Raw genomic sequence first — 19,233 nt, 5'->3', positions numbered from 1 at the left:
AGACTACATATTGGCTAAGACCTCCCCACACCCTCCTCTCGGGGAGGTGCTGGGCCAGCCCAGCCTTCCCGACTGGCTCACTCAGGTCCCAAGGTCAGGTCCTGCGCCAAATCTCAGCGCCGGAACGTCTCTGTGCCTCAGTTTACTCATCTGTAAAATGGGGGAAATAATGGTTCCTCCCAACCATAGGAACTGCAGGGCCTCACTTAATAAACGCTCCAGATTATACCTATTATGGTGATTATGGTGATCGCTAGCCAGAGAGCGGAAAGAGCATCCCCCGGGAGACCGAGCCACCCGCACTACCCCCCGCCTCAACTAGCCTCAGTCCTGGTTCCTCTCCTCCCCTGCCGCCCTCAGAGACTCGGTTTCCCCATTCCAGCCCCTCGGGCGCGGAGATGGCAGGGGAACCCGCGCCCCTCCCGCCGGCAGGGGCAGCACTGAGCTGCCCAGAACACCCGGAAGGGCCCCGCCCCCGGCCCCGCCCAGCCCGGGCTGCCCAGAACCGGGAGGCGGCGGCGGCGGCGGCGGCGGCCACCGCGGGGAAGGTGCGCGCGGCGGCAGCAGCGGCGGGGCCGGCGGCGGGACGCGGAGGACGCCATGGCGGCCGCCGAGCGCCGCGCCTTCGCGCACAAGATCAACAGGTAGTGCGGCCGCCGGGCCCCCGCCGGGGCGGTCCCCACGTGTCTGAGCCCCGCCCCGGGACGGCCTGGCCCTCCCCCCGCCTGGGTGCCCCCAGTTCGAGCCCCTTCCGCCTTCTCCCTGTCCGGCCCGCTTCCTCTGGCCCCGGGCAGCAGTGGGAGAGGTGGGGAAGGCGGCGGGGATCAGTGCAGGGGCTCTCTTGGGGGCTGCGGGCGCGGCGGTGGCTGAGGTCCTCTCTCGAACCGGTGGGACGCGTGGGGGCGTGTCCCGGGGCCTTCCTGGAGGAGACGGCGCGGGGCAAGCCCTGCCCGGCCCCCTCCGCGTCTCCTGGCCCCTCCCGGGTCCCCGAGCCCATGGCGTGGGAGTTGGGGGTCTCTTCTCGTCCCATCCTCTGTGCCGGATGTGGGGCAGAGATGCATCAGGCGCCAGGGTTTGGGAACAGGAATGGTGCTCCTGGCAAACTTTGAACCCCCATCGGGAAGTTTCCCGTGGTCTTGTCTCCATCGAGTCCCGTGTCCAGCTGTCTGGGGGGCAGGGGGGACAGCTGTGACTGTCCCCCCCGCCCCCAGCCCTGCTTCAGGCTCTCCCAGCACCGCCTGGACGCGCTGGAGATGGATGGGCGATTGAATGGAAGGAGTGGGGGCTGGGAACAGAACCAGCTGGTGGGCAGACGGGGGAGGGGGCAGGCGCCAGGCGCTGGGGGATCCATTTCCCTAGCCACTGGAGATTGTAAGAGACTCGGCCTAGTCGGGGGACGTCAGGCTCTCTGGGACTGAAGAGCCACTCCCCCATTAGGGTCTTTGCCTTCCTAGTGGGTTCAGAATCTGCCCTCCATGAGGTGGGGAGGGACCTCTCCTGGCTACCCCCAGGTAAAGAGCCACCCTGTGGTCCAGCGTTGGCCTGAGTGGAGACACTGTATCTTGGGGGCAGATACAGTGGAGGAGACGGAGGAGAAGCAGGATAAAGTAGATTATATGTTAGTGGTAAGTGGTATGGGGACATACAAGGCAGAGAAGAGAGATGGGGAGTGTGGAGACTATTTTAGATCTGGGAGGCGTGTCAGGAAGGCCTGGATGAGAAGGTGACATTTAAGCCAAGATCTGAAGAAGGTGAGGGAGGGGTCCATGCTGAGAGGTGGGGGAAGAGGCATCCAGACACAGGGAAGGGCAAGTGCAGAGGCTCAGAGGTTGAAGCAGGCAGAGGGTGTTCACAGAGCATGGGAGGACAGCCGTGCAGGAGCAGAGTGAGGAAGGGGCCGTGGGAGCTGGTTGTGCAGGGCCTTGAAGGTTGTGGGGAGGAGTTTTTAACTTTTACCCTGAGTGAGATGGGAGCCGTGAAGAGTTCAGAACCAAGGCGGGACATCATGACCTGGTGTCTGGGGCATAGTGGTTGTGCGATTGTTAGGTTCTGTTATCTCTCTGTCCGAATTGTTCCTCTGTCTGGGATCTTTGGTGTTTCTGAGCCTGGGGAGGTTATTGCCATCTGTTTCTTTGCCCTTCAGTCCCTCTGTCCTTGGGTCTTGGCTTCCACTCAAGTAAGAAAGGCCCTGGTTTCCTCCCTGTGAAATGGATACTCTAGAGCCCAGGATAAGAAGAGCAGAGAACGATCCTGGGGTTTTAGTGAACCACAAGCAAAGGGCTCAAGGCTTCCAGCCACCCTCTCACAAGGTCCCCAGAGCAGCCTGGTGGGGACCCAGGTATTTATATGCTCAGACATAGGCCTGTATTCATCTGTTTGTTCATTCAGTTATTCATACCACGAATGCCATATTAATATGGCACATGAGGGAGTTCCCTTGTGGCACAGCAGGTTAAGAACCTGATGTCGGAGTTCCCTTCGTGGCGCAGTGGTTAACGAATCCGACTAGGAACCATGAGGTTGTGGGTTCGGTCCCTGCCTTTGCTCAGTGGGTTAAAGATCCGGCGTTGCCGTGAGCTGTGGTGTAGGTTGCAGACGCGGCTCGGATCTGGAGTTGCTGTGGCTCTGGCGTAGGCCGGTGGCTACAGCTCCGAGTCAACCCCTAGCCTGGGAACCTCCATATGCCGCGGGATCGGCCCAAGAAATAGCAACAACAACAACAACAACAACAAAAAAGACAAAAGACAAAAAAAAAAAAAGAACCTGATGTCACTGCAGTGGCCCATGTTGCAGCTGTGGCATGGGTTCAGCCCCCGGTCCAGGAACTTCCACATGCCTCTGGGGTAGCCAAAAAATATATATATGGTATATTAATATTAGAATATTAAACAATTTTCCAGTTACCTAATGAATAGATTCTTTTAAAACAAAGATTTGGGGGGACAATGTAAAAACACAAACTTATGAACATAAACACCATGGACAAACGTTACTGTAGGCAACGTAATATTCATTTTTTTTTTCACTTGTATGATTTAAAATAAAATCTGAGGAGTTGCCATTGTGGCTCGGGTTAAGGATTCGGTGTTGCTATGAGCTGTGGTGTAGGTCGCAGACACTTCTTGGATCTGGCATTGCTATGGCTGTGGTGTAGGCTGGTAGCTGTAGCTCCATTTCAGCCCCTAGCCAGGGAATCTCCATGTGCTATGGGTGTGGCCCTAAAAAAAGGCGAAATAAAGTAAAATCTGATCTAGAATGGGGATAATGACCAGCACTTCTAATGTGCTTGCTTATTGCATGCCAGTCCTCCTCTGAGGTTGTCACCAGAGCCTGTCGACCTCAATGTAACTATGGAAATCAAGACTCAAAGAGGTTAGGTCATTCTCGAGGGTCTCTGGAGGGGGAAATGAGCTCAGGAGGTTGTGGCCCCAGAGCCCAGAATAATCGCAGAAACTATGCTTCTGCCTGCCTGCTCTTACCCCAGGTGTGTCCATTTCATTCTTCCTGGGCCTCCGACAGCAGCGTCTTCATTCTACCCCTCAGTTGTCTGACGCGGGGCAGTTTGTGTTTCTTTTTTTTTTTTTTTGTCTTTTTGGCCATTTCTTGGGCCGCTCCTGCGGCATATGGAGGTTCCCAGGCTAGGGGTTGAATCGGAGCTGTAGCCGCCAGCCTACGCCAGAGCCACAGCAACGCAGGATCCGAGCCGCATCTGCAACCTACACCGCAGCTCATGGCAACGCCAGATCGTTAACCCACTGAGCAAGGGCAGGGACCGAACCCGCAACCTCATGGTTCCTAGTCGGATTCGTTAACCACTGCACCACGACGGGAACTCCAGTTTGTGTTTCTGATTTGAAGACATAAATGATTTGTTGGTGAAGGCGAGCACAATGAGATATACGTGGACAAAATTTCCAAAGGTACCTCTGGGATTTCGAGGAAATACCTTCTCTCATCCCTGACCCCAAATAGGTCTGCAAACATGAGCACATGCATGGATTATTACTTTTTACCTTGAAAAAACTGTGACTGCTGACATGCATAGAGAAAAATGCCAAATTTATTTATTTATTTATTTATTTATCACTTACAGCTGCACTTGTGGCATATGAAAGTCTCCAGGCTAAGGGCTGAGTCGGAGCTGCACCTGTGGGCCTATGCCACTGCCATGGCAACACCAGATCTCGGCTGCATCTTCGACCCACACTACAGCTTTCAGCAGCACTGGATCCTTACCCCACTGAGTGAGGCCAGGGATCGAATCTGCATCCTCATGGATACTATGTCGGGTTCTTAATCTGGTGAGCCACAGCGGGAACTCCAGATGCCAAGTTTAAAGGGTAATTATGAAACACATGCCAGGGGAAAAGTCACTTGGATCAAGATAGGTACTGTCTCTACCTCCCCACTCCAGCAACCCCCCAGGAAACTGCTGTGCTACTGTCCCTTCCTCACTTGCATTATGGTTTCTCCGTTGAAGTTGGCTGCCTATCTGCTCTAGGTTGGTTTTGCCTATTTATAACATCCTATAATTAGAACCAGATGGGATGTCAAGTCTTATATACTGGCATAATGTGTCAGGAGGAGGGCTCATCTGTGTCACTGCCTATAGTCAAGCTTATCCTTTTTCATTGCTGTGTATTATTCCCCTGTTTGTGTATTCTCTATCTTTGGTCAGGGAACATGTGAGTTGTTTCACTTTTGGGGCTGTCATCATCAGAGTAGCTAAGGACATTCTCAGCCATGGTGTTTCCTCCTGGGTATCCACACCTCAGAGTGGAATTGCTGGTTTGAGGTATCTTCACTTTTGCTTCTTAATTGCAGATAGTTTTCCAGAAAGGATCCCGCAACCACAGATGAGAGTTCGCATTACTCTACATCTTTGCTGGCACTCGTATTATTTGTCTTTAAATTTTTCTGCCAGTCCAGGAGGGGTAGGGTGGGATGTAAAGAGGAGTCCCTTTATAGTTTCATATTTATTAATTTTCTTCCCTCGTTTTTTCCAGAAGTGGGAACACAGCATCTGAGGCTTATATCATTCTTATTTCTGGTTTTATCATCCTCCTCCCCTGTGAGGATAGACCTCTGTTAATCTGGCCAGCCCTGGGGAGAGGTCCACAGACTCACATAATTCCTAGTGATGCCACTACTTTACCTTTCCCCTCTGAGCATCTCTTTAGTATAATGAAGGGCTGTTGAGATTTCACCTTAGGATTTATTTCACCAATAGCTAGAACCCACCACCTTATCTTTGCAGTTTCCTTCATTGAAGCCTGAGATCACTTCTTGAGAAACTTAACTAAATTCAGCTCAACATTTTACCTGTCTTTTTGGGTTTTTTGTTTTTTTAATTTTTTTATTAAAATGTAGTTGATTTACAACATCCTGTCAATTTCTGCTGTACAGCAAAGTGACCTAGTCATATATATATACACACACACACACACATTCATTTTCTCATATTATTTTCTATCATGTTCTATCACAAGTGATTGGATATAATTCCCTGTGCTGTACAGCAGGACCTCATGGCTTATCCATTCTAAGTGTAATAGTTTGCATCTACTAACCCTAAGCTCCTCATCCATCCCACTCCCTCCCCGCCCCCAGCAACTACAAGTCTATGCTCCAGTCTTTGAGTCTGTTTCTGTTCTGTAGATAGGTTCATCTGTGCCCTATTTTAGATTCCACATGTAAGTGATGTCATATGGTGTTTGTCTTTTGCTTTCTGACTTATTTCACTTAGTGTAAGAATCTCTAGTTGCATCCATGTTGTTGCAAATGGCATTATTTTGTTCTTTTTTATGGCTGAGTAGTATTTCATTGTGTATGTGTACCACACCTTAATCTATTCATATGTTGATGGACACTTAGGTTGCTTCTATATCTTGGCTATTGTGAATAGTGCTGCAGTGAACATAGGGGTGCATGTATCTTTCTGAATGAAACTTTCCTTCAGATATATGCCCAGGAGTGAGATTGCTGGATCCTATTGTAGTTCAATATTTACTTTTCTGAGGAACCTCCATACTGTTTTCCATAGTGCTTATACCAATTTACATTCCTAGCAACAGTGCAGGAGGGTTCTCTTTTCTCCATATCCTCTCCAGCATTTGTTATTTGTAGATTTATTAATGATAGCCATTCTGACTGGTATGAGGTAGTCCCTCACTGTAGTTTTGATTTGCATTTCTCTAATAATTAGTGATATTGAGCATTCTTCCATGTGCCTGTTGGCCATCTGCCTCTCTTGAGATGTGGTCTGTGGGGACATCTGAAGCAGATCTGATGTGGGAGTGAGAAAGAGAGAGAAGCTGGGGACCACCCCTAGTGTGGGCACTAAGCATCTAAGAGTGTGGGGCTGCCCTGAGTGTGACAGGGAGGACAGTGGGAGGGCGTGTTAATGGTCAGGCTCTGGGTGGGATGCCAGGAAAACCCCCACATGGGCACTCGAAGGAGGTAGGTGATGCATGGACAGATCTGAGGATTTGATGGTGTTTATTTTTATTTTTGTCTTTTTAGGGCTGCACCTGTGGCATATCGCAGTTCTCGGGTTATGGGTCGAATTGGAGCTGTAGCGGCCAGCCTACGCCAAAGCCACAGCAGCGCAGGATCTGAGCTGTGTCTGTGACCCAAATCACAGCTCATGGCAACTCTGGATCCTTAACCCACTGAGCAATGCCGGGGATCAAACCCATGTCCTCATGGATACTAGTTGCGTTCGTTACCACTGAGCCACAACAGGAACTCTGATTTGTTGGTGTTTAGATGGTGTTGAAGCCCTGAGACTGGATGTTTGGGGGGGTGGGGAGGTGAGTGTGGACAGGGAGCCCCTGTTCTTGGCCCTGCTCCCTATCATGGGCAACATGGAATGCTGGGCGCTGAAGGGCACAGACTTTGACCTCCAGCTAACCAGGGTTCTTTCTGGGCACTGCCACGCTCTGCTGTGTGACCCTGGGTGTCTCACAACCCCTCTCTGAGCCTCCCTCACCTTTGGTATAAAAAGCAAGGTCAGGAGTTCCTTGGTGGCTCAGTGAGTTAAGGATCTGGCATTGTCACTGCTGTGGCTCTGGTTACTGCTGTGGTGTGGGTTCAGTTCCTGGCTTGGAAACTTCTTCATGCCACAGGCGCAGCCAAAAAAAAGCAAGGTCAGAAATTCCAGTTTCCCAGGGTGCGCTTTGAGGCAATGTGGTAACATTGAGCCTTAATTGAGCACTTACTGTGTGCCAGGCCCTACACTTGGAACAGCTCAATAAGTAGCTGGTACTGTCCCAAGCCCAGAGGTACAGAGAAGGGATGTCACTCTCCCACGCTTGCCCAACTCCAAGTGCAGAGCTCCGTGACTCAGTAAACTGGCTCTGGTGGCCAAACCATTGTGGACCTAGCCTCTTAGGGCCTCACTCCAAGGCTAGTGGCAAAACGAAGCTAGAGGCCCAGCACACCCCGCTTCTTGCTCTGGGGCAGCAGGTGCACAACAGCTGGGACCAGGGTACAGTCAGGTTCCCTGTTCTGGCATCTTTTGTAAATCACCCCCCAACCCTCTGTGTGCCTAGGCTTCCAGAAGAAGCGGCCCAGACTTGGGGAATTTGAGAACAAATCCCTGATTTTTAACATCCTTCAAATTTGTTACAAACTTCTCTTCCCTTCCCCCTCCCCCAGCCAATAGAAGCAAGACTCTGAGGTGGTCAACAGAGAAAATAAATGGAATACAGGGACAGAGAAAGAATGAGGCTGGGGTCTCAAACTGGACGCCCCATGTCGGACCAGAGTTGTGGTCAAGTATTATTTGACCCATGTGGATTTGAGTTCAGAGGCTTCCAGATGAGGCTGACGCTCCCAATGGGTCCCAACCCACACCTGTCTTACCTGGGCCTGTCACACACATTCACTGGTGGCCCACGAACCACATTTGCAGTCTTCAGCATAGCACTTTATGGGGCACAACTTTTTTTTTTTTTTTTTGACCACCCTGCAGCACATGGAGTTCCCAGGCCAGGAATCAGATCCAAGCCACAGTTGAGACCTACACTGCAGCTGCAGCAACATCAGATCCTTAACCCCTTGCACTGGGCTGGGGATCAAACTGGTGTCCCAGAGCTCCAGAGATGCCACCAATCCTGCTGCGCCACAGTGGGAACTCTGGGGCTCAACTTTTTTTTTTTTTTTTTTGGTCTTTTTGCCATTTCTTGGGCTGCTCCCGCGGTATATGGAAGTTTCCAGGCTAGGGGTCTAATTGGAGCTGTAGCTGCCAGCCTATGCCAGAGCCACAGCAATGCTGGATCTGAGCCGTGTCTGCAACCTACACCACAGCTCACGGCAACGCCGGATCCTTAACCCACTGAGCAAGGCCAGGGATCGAACCTGCAACCTCATGGTTCCTAGTTGGATTAGTTAACCACTGCGCCACGATGGGAACTCCTGGGGCTCAACTTTTTATTAAGAAACTTTTTTTTTTATCTTTTCATCTTTTTTAGGGCTGCACCAGCGGTATATGGAGGGTCCCAGGCTAGGGGTCTAGTCGGAGGTGTTGCTGCCGGCCTACGCCAGAACGACAGCAGTGCAGGATCTGAGCCACATCTGCGACCTACACCACAGCTCACAGCAATGCCAGATCCGTAACTCCCTGAGTGAGGCCAGGGATCGAACCTGCGTCCTCATGGATGCTAGTCATGTTCGTTAACCACTGAGCCACGATGGGAACTCCATATTAAGAAACTTTTTGAGCCGCGGGAGCGGCCCAAGAAATAGCAACAACAACAACAACAAAAGACAAAAAAAAAAAAAAAGAAAAGAAACTTTTTGAGAAAAGTAGGAAGTGGGAGAAATTGAGGCCTGAGCCCACTGGCACTTGCCTTCTCAATTTTAAGAGGAACTGAGGCCCAGAAATGTTGTCTTTTCTGCCCAAAGCCACACAGCTAAAGGATAAGGGGCTTCTCCCAACTTAGAGTAGATTTACACAAGTTGGGCCATGAGGGAGATTGGAAGGGATTCACTCATTCCATTAAAAAAAAAAAATTTGTTGGAGTTCCCACTGTGGCACAATGGGATCAGCAGCATCTTAGGAGCTCTGGGTCACAGGTTTGGTCCCTGGCCAGGGAACTTCCCAGAAAAGTTTTTTGCACGCCCCCCCCCCCCGCCCTTCCTCTGCCAAAAAATTTATTGAGCATCTACTATGTGTGGGGTCCAGTGCTGGGGCTTCTACGGGAACCACACAGTGCTATTCCTATCGTCACAAAACCCCAGGGAGCAGGGATCTCCATGCCCAGAGCACAGAGCCCAGCCTCAGAGCCTTTGCGCTTGCTGTTCCCTCTGCCTGGCACACTCTTCCTGCAGGTAATGGCATGCCTTTCTCTCCTTCTAAGCTCAGCTGTAAGGAATTGAGAGCTTGGGGAATCCCTGTCCCTACTGGGTTCGTTCCACATTCCTGTGGCCTCCTCCCCTGTGTGTCTTGCCCTTTCATCCTCATCCTCTGGGTCTTGGAAGGCCAGTGCAGATGCAAACAGTCCGGGAAGGCCGAGGCACTGACCTTGGTGGCCCGGTGTGCTCTGAGAGTCATGCTGGCCAGTTACACACCATCAGCCTCGTCTCAGACACCCTGAGAAGGTGCGTGTATGCAGTGCCCACCGAACACCAGGCCCCTAGCTCAGCTCTGCACAGCAGTCCCAGGAGGGCAGGGCAGCTACAGATGGGTAAACTGAGGCTCAGAGGCAGGAGCGACTTGTCCAGCAGGGGTAGAACAGGGCTCGCATTCTGAATGGGGAGCAGGGCACAGGGGCCAGGGGAGGCAGAGGTCCCCCAGATGAAGAAGTGGACATCAAGGACCAGCGGACCCCCCCCCCCTTGACCTGGAAGCCAGTCCTGGTGGGATGGGATTCAGGTCCCTGGAGCCGAGGGGAAGAAGGAAGAGGGGGGATCAATGATCCTCAGGTCCCACCCAGCAGCAGCTCCCCCATCTGTGCTTGAGGAGGGAAGTGGGGACCGGGAAGGGCTGGGGCAGGGGGCAGTGTGTCTGTTGCAGACTTGGAGCCCACACCCTGAAATCTGTGGATCCCGAAGCCTGGGTTCTCTTGGCCCAGGGCCTGATTTTTTTCTTTCCCCGGCCTGGATTTTCCTCTCATAGAAAGAATTTGTTAGCCCCCAAGCCATGGTTCCCAGGGCTCTGCTGCCCAAGTTTTCCTGCCTCTGATGGCCTCCTTCGTGTCCCCACAGGACCGTGGCTGCCGAGGTGCGGAAGCAGGTGTCCCGGGAACGAAGCGGCTCTCCCCACTCCAGCAGGCGCTGCAGCAGCTCCCTGGGGGTAAGAGTTTGGGAGGTACCCCCCACCCCTGGTTTGGGGGAAATTGAGGCTGGGAGGGTCCCAGCTGTGGCAGGGGAGGAGGTGCCTGTCTGGGCCCAGCACCATCCCCAGTCCTGTTCCCAGTGAGTGTGAGTGGGGAGGCTGGTTCCCCTCTCTCCAGCTGCTTCCTTTGGGGGGGTTGGGAGGGGAGCATTCCTGTGGGTGGTCAGGGAGGAGAAGTTCCAGTCTGCTGTCGCCTGTACCTCCTGGTGCCTGGACCACCCAGATGGGAATGGTAGGGAGGGAGTTCTGAGAGATGGGAGGTGCTTCTGGCTGCAGCAGGGAAAGAGGTGGAGCTCTCTTGCCCCAGAGCCTTAGGAATTGTCTCTTTGCTGCAGTCAACATGCCTTTCCTTCCACCATTAGTTTCCTGCCCCTCCAGGCACAGGGTGTGATTTCCTGCCTGGAACAAGGCTCAGGGTGGGCCAAGTGGGGGGGTGGGGTGGAGCGGCTGAGATCTTCCAGGGCCCCCTCCACAGCTCCAGCACCCTCCATGGCTCCCACCACCCTCTGGTTTGTCCAAGGCCAGCCCAAGCCCACACTCACCCAACCCCAAGGGCAGGAGTCACAGCCACTTTGCTCTGACCCAGGTCCCACTGACTGAAGTCGTCGAGCCCCTAGACTTTGAGGATGTGCTCCTGAGCCGGCCCCCAGATGCAGAGCCCGGGCCACTCCGGGACCTGGTCGAGTTTCCAGTGGATGACCTGGAGCTGCTGCTGCAGCCTCGGGAATGCCGCACCACGGAGCCTGGGATCCCCGAGGATGGGTGGGTTCAGCCCCACACCCTCCCTGTCTGTAACTCCCCTCTGCCCCTGTACCCTCCATCAATACCTCCTTTCTCACCAAGCTCCCAACAGCCCCAAGTTCAATGCCTCACTCGGCTGTGTGACCTTGGACAAGACCCCTTCCCTCTCTGAGCCTCCATCTCTACATCCCTGAAACAAACTGAAGGACAGGCCTCATCTCATGAGGCCACTGGAAAGATTAACAGTGGGCCCTGCCTGTGTTTACACTGATTGTATTTTTTTTGGTCTTTTTTTTCTGTCTTTTTGCCATTTCTTGGGCCGCTCCCGCAGCATATGGAGGTTCCCAGGCTAGGGGTCCAATCGGAGCTGTGGCCACCAGCCTACTCCAGAGCCACAGCAACGCGGGATCCGAGCCACGTCTGAGACCTACACCACAGCTCACGGCATCACCGGATCCTTAACCCACTGAGCAAGGCCAGGGATCAACCCCGCAACCTCATGGTTCCTAGTTGGATTCATTAACCACTGAGCCACAACGGGAACTCCTACTCTGATTGTATTTTGTGCAGAAAGCTGGATGCCCAAGTGAGGGCCGCGGTGGAGATGTACACCGAGGACTGGATCATCACCCACAGGAGGTGGGTCTGGCTTGGGGGACAGCTCAGGGTAGACAGCTGAGAGGCCAGGTCTGAACTGGGGGGATCCCCTTTTCAGCTGCCGGTCCCCCTGTTTATCTGCCCACCATCCCTGCAAGGGCAGCTGGACTTCAGGTGGAGCACAGAGAGGGTGGGTGGCCTTGCAGGCATCACGTGGGCCTTGTAGTGTGTCAGCACATCGGGGAGCACTGGGGAGCCCTCATCGCTGCTCCCCATCCAGCCCTGCCTCCTCCTAGGTACCAGCACCTGAGTGCAGTGTACAGCCCCATCACTGCAGAGACGCAGAGAGAGCGGCAGAAGGGCCTTACCCGGCAGGTCTTCGAGCAGGATGCTTCTGGGGATGAGAGGTCCGGCCCGGAAGACTCGGTGAGGGAGCCGTAGGCAGGGGTCACTCTAGGGGTGTGTGTGTGGTGGGGGGGGCTACAGCCCTAGCTCTCAGTCATATGCAATGGGAAATGACCCAAACAGCCTTGAACCCCAAAGGAAATGTATCAGCCCTGTAAGTGAAAAAGTAGAGGAAATAATAATAAGCATTTATTAAGTGCTTACTGTATACTAAACTTGTCTTCATCTTTCATTCTTGGAGGCAAGGTTATACCCATTTTGCAAATAAAGAAACTGAGGCACAGCAAGCTTAGTAGAGGGACTTCACTGGCCTGCTGAGTCGTGAGCCTATAATTTGTCAACCAACATTTATTGAATGCGTGCTTTTACCAGTAATAATCATCTCAAGATTTTTAAATTTATTTTTTTATTTTTTTCTTTATGGCACCATTGGAAGTTCCCAGGCTAGGGGTCAAATTGGAGCTGCAACGGCCGGCCTACATCACAGCCATAGCAATACCGGATCCAAGCCCCATCTGCGACCTACACCATAGCTTGTGGCAACGCTGGATCCTTAAGCCACTGAGTGAAGCCGGGGATTAAACTTGCGTACTCATGGATACTTACTAGTCGGATTTGTTTCCACTGAGCCACAACAGGAACTCCAAGATTTATTGTTTATTGTTTCCATTGTTACTATTTGTATGGGGATGTTACTATGTGGATGGGGAAACTGAGGCCCTTAGAGTTGGGTTCAGAGACTCAGGGTCACAGAGCTGAGCTGGGATTTGATCCAGGGTAGTCTGGCTCTGACCATAGCTGAGTCTGGGAGGTCAGGCAGGGTCCTGGACCAGGGATAGCCTCAGTGAAAAGAACTCTCTCTCCCCTGGCAAAGTCCCAGGGAAGGTTCTCATTGGCCCAGTCCAGGCATATCCTGACCTTAGAGCCAATCTCTGGGGCTGGCAGGTGCTGTGTTCTGATTGGCTAGGCAAGGGTATGTGACACTGAGACTGAGAAGTAGCCTCCCCCAACAATAGTAAAGGAGAGGGTTCCCTCAAACAGAAGGTTCTAGAAAGAGGGTCAGCAAAGCCCTCAGGTGACCCTCGGAGTGGTGACACCAGCCCCTGGTCCTCAGCTTACCCATCTGGAGAATGGACACCAGGACAGCCTCACCTGAGTAGGATAGAGGGGTATTCAGCTGGTGCTCAGTGCTTGCCCATGCTCCCCTGGCAGGATGACCCCCGGCACTCCTCAGGCTCCCCAGATGACACCCCACGGAGCAGTGGCGCCTCTGGCATCTTCGACCTGAGGAACTTGGCGGCCGACTCCTTGCTGCCCTCACTGCTGGAGCGTGCGGCCCCAGAGGACGTGGACCGGCGCAATGAGGCTCTGCGACGGCAGCACCGGCCCCGCGCCCTGCTCACCCTCTACCCAGCACCTGATGAGGTGGGTGCCTGCCTGCCTGCCTGTTCAGGCCTGCAGCCTGTGCATGTCCAACTGATATGTATCCCTGTATATGATCCCACTAACATTTCCTAGGTGCCTACTATATACCCTGCACCTTAATTCGGTGTGGTTTTTTTTGGGGGGGGTCTTTTTAGGGCCACACCTAGAGCATGTGGAGGTACCCAGTCTAGGGGTCATCCAGCAACTCCAGATCTGAGCCGAGTCTGTGACCTACACCACAGCTCATGGCAACGCTGGATCCTTAACCCACTGAGCGAGTCTAGGGATCAAACCTGCATCCTCATGGATACTAGTCGGGTTCTTGACCTGCTGAGCCACAATGGGAGCTCCTTATTCAGTGGCTTTTATTGGAGGGCTACTGTAGACCCCTGTATTTCTTCAACCAGAATTTATTGGGCACCTATTATGTCCTGCTATATTTACTCAACCAGTACTTATTATATACCTACTATATAGTCCTCTCTTTAATCAAATAGTATTTAATCAATCAGTATTTATTGAGCACCTACTGTATAAGCCTATATTTATCTACCCAGTGTATTGGGTACCTACTGCATACTCTATATTTTTATTCAGTGATTTTTATTTATTTTATATATACTGCTATATTTATCCACTCAGCATTTAATGGGCCCCTACTATATACTGCTATGTTTACTCAACCAGTATTTATTGTATGTCTCCTCATCAAACAGCATTCGAGTAACTAGTATTTATTGAGCACCTACCATGTGTACTTATATTTATCCAATTGACTGTTATTAGGCACCTAGTATATATAGTCACCTAGTGAATTAATGTTTTAATTCAGCCATTTATTGAGTGTTTGCTGTATACCCCTAATTTATACAACTAGTACTTATTGGGTGCCTAGTATATTTCCCAATATATGTCCAGTCAGCATTAATTATACTTTCTGTATATGACTGTGTTTATTTAACCACTTTTTAGTAGGTACGTACTGTATTTATTAACTCTATATTTATCCGATGAAGAGATTTGAGTGCCTGTTATATAGAAGGTACTGGGGATACAGCCATGAGTAAGACAGACCCAGTCCCTGCCTTCCAAGTTCACAGTCTAGTGGAGAAGAGACCTCCCTACCAGGAAATCACAACCCAAACAGAGGTAGTGCCATGATGAGAGGCATGTAATTGTCCCTCACACGACCCTCAGTGTCCCGACCATGTGGCCCATTTCAGCAGGGCCTGGTAAGCATCTGGGGCATCAGATGCCTCAGGTTGAGAGAAGGCTTCCGGGAGGAAGTGCCGGCTAAGCTGTGGCCTGATGAGGAGCAGGTATCGGCGAGGCAAGGAGGAAGTGGGGAGAAGGGAAGCAGAAGGCATGTGCAAAGGCCCAGAGGCAGGGTGCTGAGGAAGTTTAGTTAGGCCTTGGGTAGAGCTGGTCTCTAGTCACACATTCCAAGCCCTTCTTAAGGATGTGTCCCAGCTGCCTCTTTGGCTCTTGGCAGGACGAGGCTGTGGAACGCTGCAGCCGCCCGGAGCCACCCCGAGAACACTTCGGACAACGGATCCTGGTCAAGTGTCTGTCGCTTAAGTGAGTGTGCTGACAGGCCCCTCCCTCCAGACATGCAAGGGGACCATGTGGATTACAGGGCAGCACAGGCATGTCTGTCACTATGTGAGCCCTGCCATTACCGTGTGTAGCCCTGAGACGCATGAGGACACCCATGGACTTCCAGGCTGGAAAATAAGACTTCCTTTTTCAGTATTCAAAACTGCCAGACCTAAGCTCCAGTTGTGTGCCGGGCTCAGTTCTTAGCCCTCCCTGTGTATTAACTCTGATCTTCGCCACTACATTGTGATCTGGGTGCAGGTGGGAAACTGAAGCACTGGGGTGGTGAAGTCATTGTGCCCAAGATCACAGTGGCTTGTGAAACCAGAGTCTAGCCCTCATCCAGTCAGCTGCTGAAAGGGGCGCTGGTGACCCGGGACCTGGCTTCCAGCTTCTCTAGGCCCCCCTCCACATCAGCCCCTGGGAGCAGGCAGAGTGCGTGGGAATGGAGCTGAACAGGATGTGGCCTTGGACCTGAGCCCAGCCCTGCCTCTCCGCATCCTGAGTTCCTGCCTGGATGGGGAGCAGGAAAGGGAGGCCTCGTCTGGCCTGAGGCTGCCTGCCTCAAGCACATGGGCTGGCAACCAGCTCTGTGGACTCATCCAGTCGTTCGACAAACACTCATTGAGCGTCTACTGTATGCAGGCTCTGTAACTGTGGGATGACCACACAGGTCTCCCTAGGTGGGGGACACCGCACCCACAAAGGCCAGGAGATGCCTGGAAAGAGGGAAAATGAGGCCAAGAGGTGGGCGGGGCTAGAGCACACAGGACTGTGGTGAGCCTCAATTTTAAGTTTTAAGGTATTTCCTTGGAAGGCCTGTGGCTGGTGAGTGGAGACCAGCAGGGCAGAGTGAGACAGGGAGGCAGTTATGGGAGCCGATCAGGTGAGCAAAGAGGAGACCCAGTCCAGGATGACCAAGGCCATAGAGGACACTCCAGAGAGGGGAGGCAGGGAGGCCTAGGAATTGAGGATTTCAGGATGGGGCGGGAGAAAGATTAATGTACCAAAAGCTGCCTCCGTGCCAACTGAACATGGCCTGTGGTTTTGGCCAGGGGGGCTCTGTGTGAGTTACTTACTCATGAAAGAAGTGGGTGAAAAAAAAAAAAAATCTCTTGGTGCCTCAGTTTCCCCTTTTGCAAAATGGGACGGGCCTGCAAGCCCTTAAATGCTTCTGCATGACTCAGTGGGCTGGACCTCAAGAGGGAGTCGGGGGTATGGAGGTGGGAGGGTCAAGGTTAGCCTGTGCCAGAAAGCCCCCATTCACTGCAGGTTCGAGATCGAAATCGAGCCCATCTTTGGCATCTTAGCCCTGTATGATGTTCGGGAAAAAAAGAAGGTAGGAGCTCTTTTCTTTCCCTTCCTCCCACCACTTCTACTCACTGCAGGGCAGTGGGCTTCCTGGAAGAAGTGGCCCAACTGCCTCTTGTGCCCCCAGATCTCAGAGAACTTCTACTTCGACCTGAACTCAGAGTCCATGAAGGGGCTGCTGCGGGCCCATGGCACCCACCCTGCCATTTCCACCTTGGCCCGCTCTGCCATCTTCTCTGTGACCTACCCCTCGCCCGACATCTTCCTGGTCATCAAGGTACCTACTGGGGCCAGCAAGGGGATGATAATGGTGAAAAGCACAGTTGTGATCCCTAGTGCTGTGGGCAAGGCTGGAGGAAGCTTATGACCCAAGCCAGGTGGGGAGAAGTCAGCAAGGACTTCTGTGGAGAGGTCATTGCCAAGCCAACACCCATGAGTTGGCAGCCAGGGGACAGCCAGGGGACAGATGGCATCCCAGCACATGTGGGTGGCCATTTAAAATGGTTTTCTTATTTTTGGGGGGGGGGGGTTTGGCCAGCCTGAGGCATATGGAGTTCCCAGGCAAGGGATCAGATGCAATCTGTAGTCGCGACTTAAGCCACAGCTGCAGCAACACCTGATCCTTAACCCACTCTGCCGGACCAGGGATTGAACCTGCGTCCCAGCACTCCCAAAACTCGGCCAATTCCATTGTACCACAATGAAAACTCCAGTTTTTGTTTTTGTTTTTTGTTGAGAGTTTTTCAGTTTACTAGGGGAGGAAAGACCTAGTTTGCACATTCACTGGGGACTTTAGGTTTCCAGGAGTGAGCTGAAATTTCCTTTTGCAAAACGTTCAATGAGGTTACACAAATGACATTAATTGAACACCTTCAGGCAGGCACTGTTCCCAGTTCAGTCAGGCTTCAGAAGGATTTGGGCCTTTGGTCCTCACAGCAGCCCCAAGGGGGTTGCCAGGGGGCCCATTTTACAGATGGGAAAACTGAGGCACAGAATGGGTAAGGAATATGCTTGGCTCTGAGCAATCAGGACAGGTGTCCAGGCCCACAGCCATGCTTGCGGTGGCCTCTGTTTATACTAACAAAGAAAAATTTAATTGTGGGGGAAAAATGGAGTCTGGGTTTGGAGCCTAGTTTAAAAGGTAGGGAGGTGGCAGTCAGTTGAGCAGACTGACAGCTAGCCTTCAATCCTGGGGACTGAGTGGGAGCCATGGGTGGTGTTGGAGCCAGAGCTCTAGCTGGATGGAATATATTTGAGGCATTGAGGATCTGGGAGGTTGGGGGTGGAGTGGGGAGCTTGGGGTCCTGGCAGTGCCTCACTGGGCCTGCTTGCCTCTCAGCTGGAGAAGGTGCTGCAGCAGGGGGATATCAGCGAGTGCTGTGAACCCTACATGGTGATGAAGGAGGCAGACACTGCCAAGGTAAGCATGGGGAGCTGGGCCGGGTGGTGAAGGGGTCCCTAGGAAGGACAGATCCTGGATTCAGCAGGCCTGGGGCACTGAGCTTGCGGGGTGTTGTGGGGGGCGTGTCTCCCCGCAGAACAAAGAGAAATTGGAGAAGCTGCGCCTGGCGGCTGAACAGTTCTGCACCCGCCTCGGCCGCTACCGCATGCCCTTCGCCTGGACAGCAGTGCACCTTGCTAACATCGTGAGCAGTGCGGGCCAATCTGACCGTGACTCGGACTCGGAGGGCGGTGAGGAGGCGGGGCCAACAGGCCAGGGGCGGAGCTACGGGGGGGAGAGGCGCCCTCTGCTGGCCGGACTCTACCTGGCCTGGGTCCTCTGGTCTCCCTGTGCGCCTCTCGCACGCGTTTCTGCGCCCTCTCTTTCTCTCTCATTCTGTCACCCTTTGTCACTGTCACTGTCTCCTCTAGAGCGCCGACCCGCCTGGACTGATCGCCGCCGTCGGGGGCCTCAGGACCGGACAAGTAGCGGGGACGACACTTGCAGCTTCTCTGGCTTCCGCCCAGCCACGCTAACTGTCACCAATTTCTTTAAGCAGGTGTCATGGCTGTGGGGCGGGGGCTGAGGGAGGGGTGCCCAGGGACACCCTGTATTGCCCGCCTTGAGCACACGGGCCCCAGCCACCCCAATCCCCTCAGCCCTGGTTCACTGGGACGGATCCCTACAGGAGGCGGAGCGGCTCAGTGATGAAGACCTTTTCAAGTTTCTGGCTGACATGCGGCGCCCAACATCCCTGCTGCGGCGGCTGCGGCCTGTGACCGGTGCGTGGTGCCCCCCTTAGACACGATGTGTCACTCATATGTAGTCACTCAACAAACCCACATTGAGAACCTTGCTCTGCCAGGCCCTGGGGACCCAATGGTGACCATGATAGAAAAAGCCCCTGTTTCAACCTCAGCCTTCTAATGGGGGCCAGGGATGAGAAACAGAATAAAGAAAACAGATACTGGGTTAAATGGGAAAGTGGTGGGCAGAGCTGATCAAATATGGTGACAAGAGATAGGAGCTGAGGACGACTTCTGGCCTTAGCACCTGAAGGTTGGAGCCCCCAGAGGGCATTTGTGGGAGAATCTCTAGAACCCCCACCTGAAGCCCAGAGGGAAGGGGGCTGGGCCCGAGGCTCCTAGACACCTGCAAACTGGCTACCCCCTCCCCAGCCCAGCTCAAGATCGACATCTCCCCGGCCCCTGAGAACCCTCACTTCTGCCTCTCCCCGGAGCTGCTTCATGTCAAGCCCTATCCAGACCCCAGGGGCCGGCCCACCAAGGAGATCCTGGAGTTTCCAGCCCGTGAAGTCTACGCCCCCCATACCAGCTACAGGTACAGCCTTTGGGCCAGCTGGGCACTTAAATGGAGG

At 53.1% G+C, this 19,233-nt stretch overlaps 1 protein-coding gene across 10 annotated transcripts in view; it reads left to right on the top strand.

Moving 5' to 3' along the window:
* Positions 1-483: 483 nt before the first annotated feature.
* DOCK6 (dedicator of cytokinesis 6) overlaps positions 484-19,233 on the top strand; it is a 46,551-nt gene continuing 27,801 nt past the window's right edge. For 9 of the 10 annotated variants that reach the window (XR_007134464.1, XR_007134465.1, XM_047777116.1 and 6 more), the window contains exons 1-14: positions 577-644; positions 10,210-10,297; positions 10,926-11,101; positions 11,651-11,719; positions 11,974-12,103; positions 13,295-13,507; positions 15,000-15,085; positions 16,376-16,442; positions 16,542-16,691; positions 17,754-17,834; positions 17,953-18,106; positions 18,287-18,414; positions 18,544-18,637; positions 19,034-19,196. Coding sequence is in view for 8 of the 10 variants with exons in the window: in XM_047777116.1 (XP_047633072.1) it covers positions 601-644; positions 10,210-10,297; positions 10,926-11,101; positions 11,651-11,719; positions 11,974-12,103; positions 13,295-13,507; positions 15,000-15,085; positions 16,376-16,442; positions 16,542-16,691; positions 17,754-17,834; positions 17,953-18,106; positions 18,287-18,414; positions 18,544-18,637; positions 19,034-19,196 (1,643 nt within the window). In the remaining 2 variants the exon portion in view is untranslated. Of the gene's footprint in view, positions 645-10,209; positions 10,298-10,925; positions 11,102-11,650; positions 11,720-11,973; positions 12,104-13,294; positions 13,508-14,999; positions 15,086-16,375; positions 16,443-16,541; positions 16,692-17,753; positions 17,835-17,952; positions 18,107-18,286; positions 18,415-18,543; positions 18,638-19,033; positions 19,197-19,233 lie in introns of all 10 variants that reach the window. The other variant, XM_047777117.1, reaches the window with a different exon arrangement.

The sequence above is a fragment of the Phacochoerus africanus genome, chromosome 4 (genome assembly GCF_016906955.1).
Source record: "Phacochoerus africanus isolate WHEZ1 chromosome 4, ROS_Pafr_v1, whole genome shotgun sequence".
In the NCBI taxonomy this organism is placed as follows: Eukaryota; Metazoa; Chordata; class Mammalia; order Artiodactyla; family Suidae; genus Phacochoerus; species Phacochoerus africanus.
Note: the sequence above shows the minus strand (reverse complement) of the source record. Positions and strands in the feature narration are given on the sequence as shown.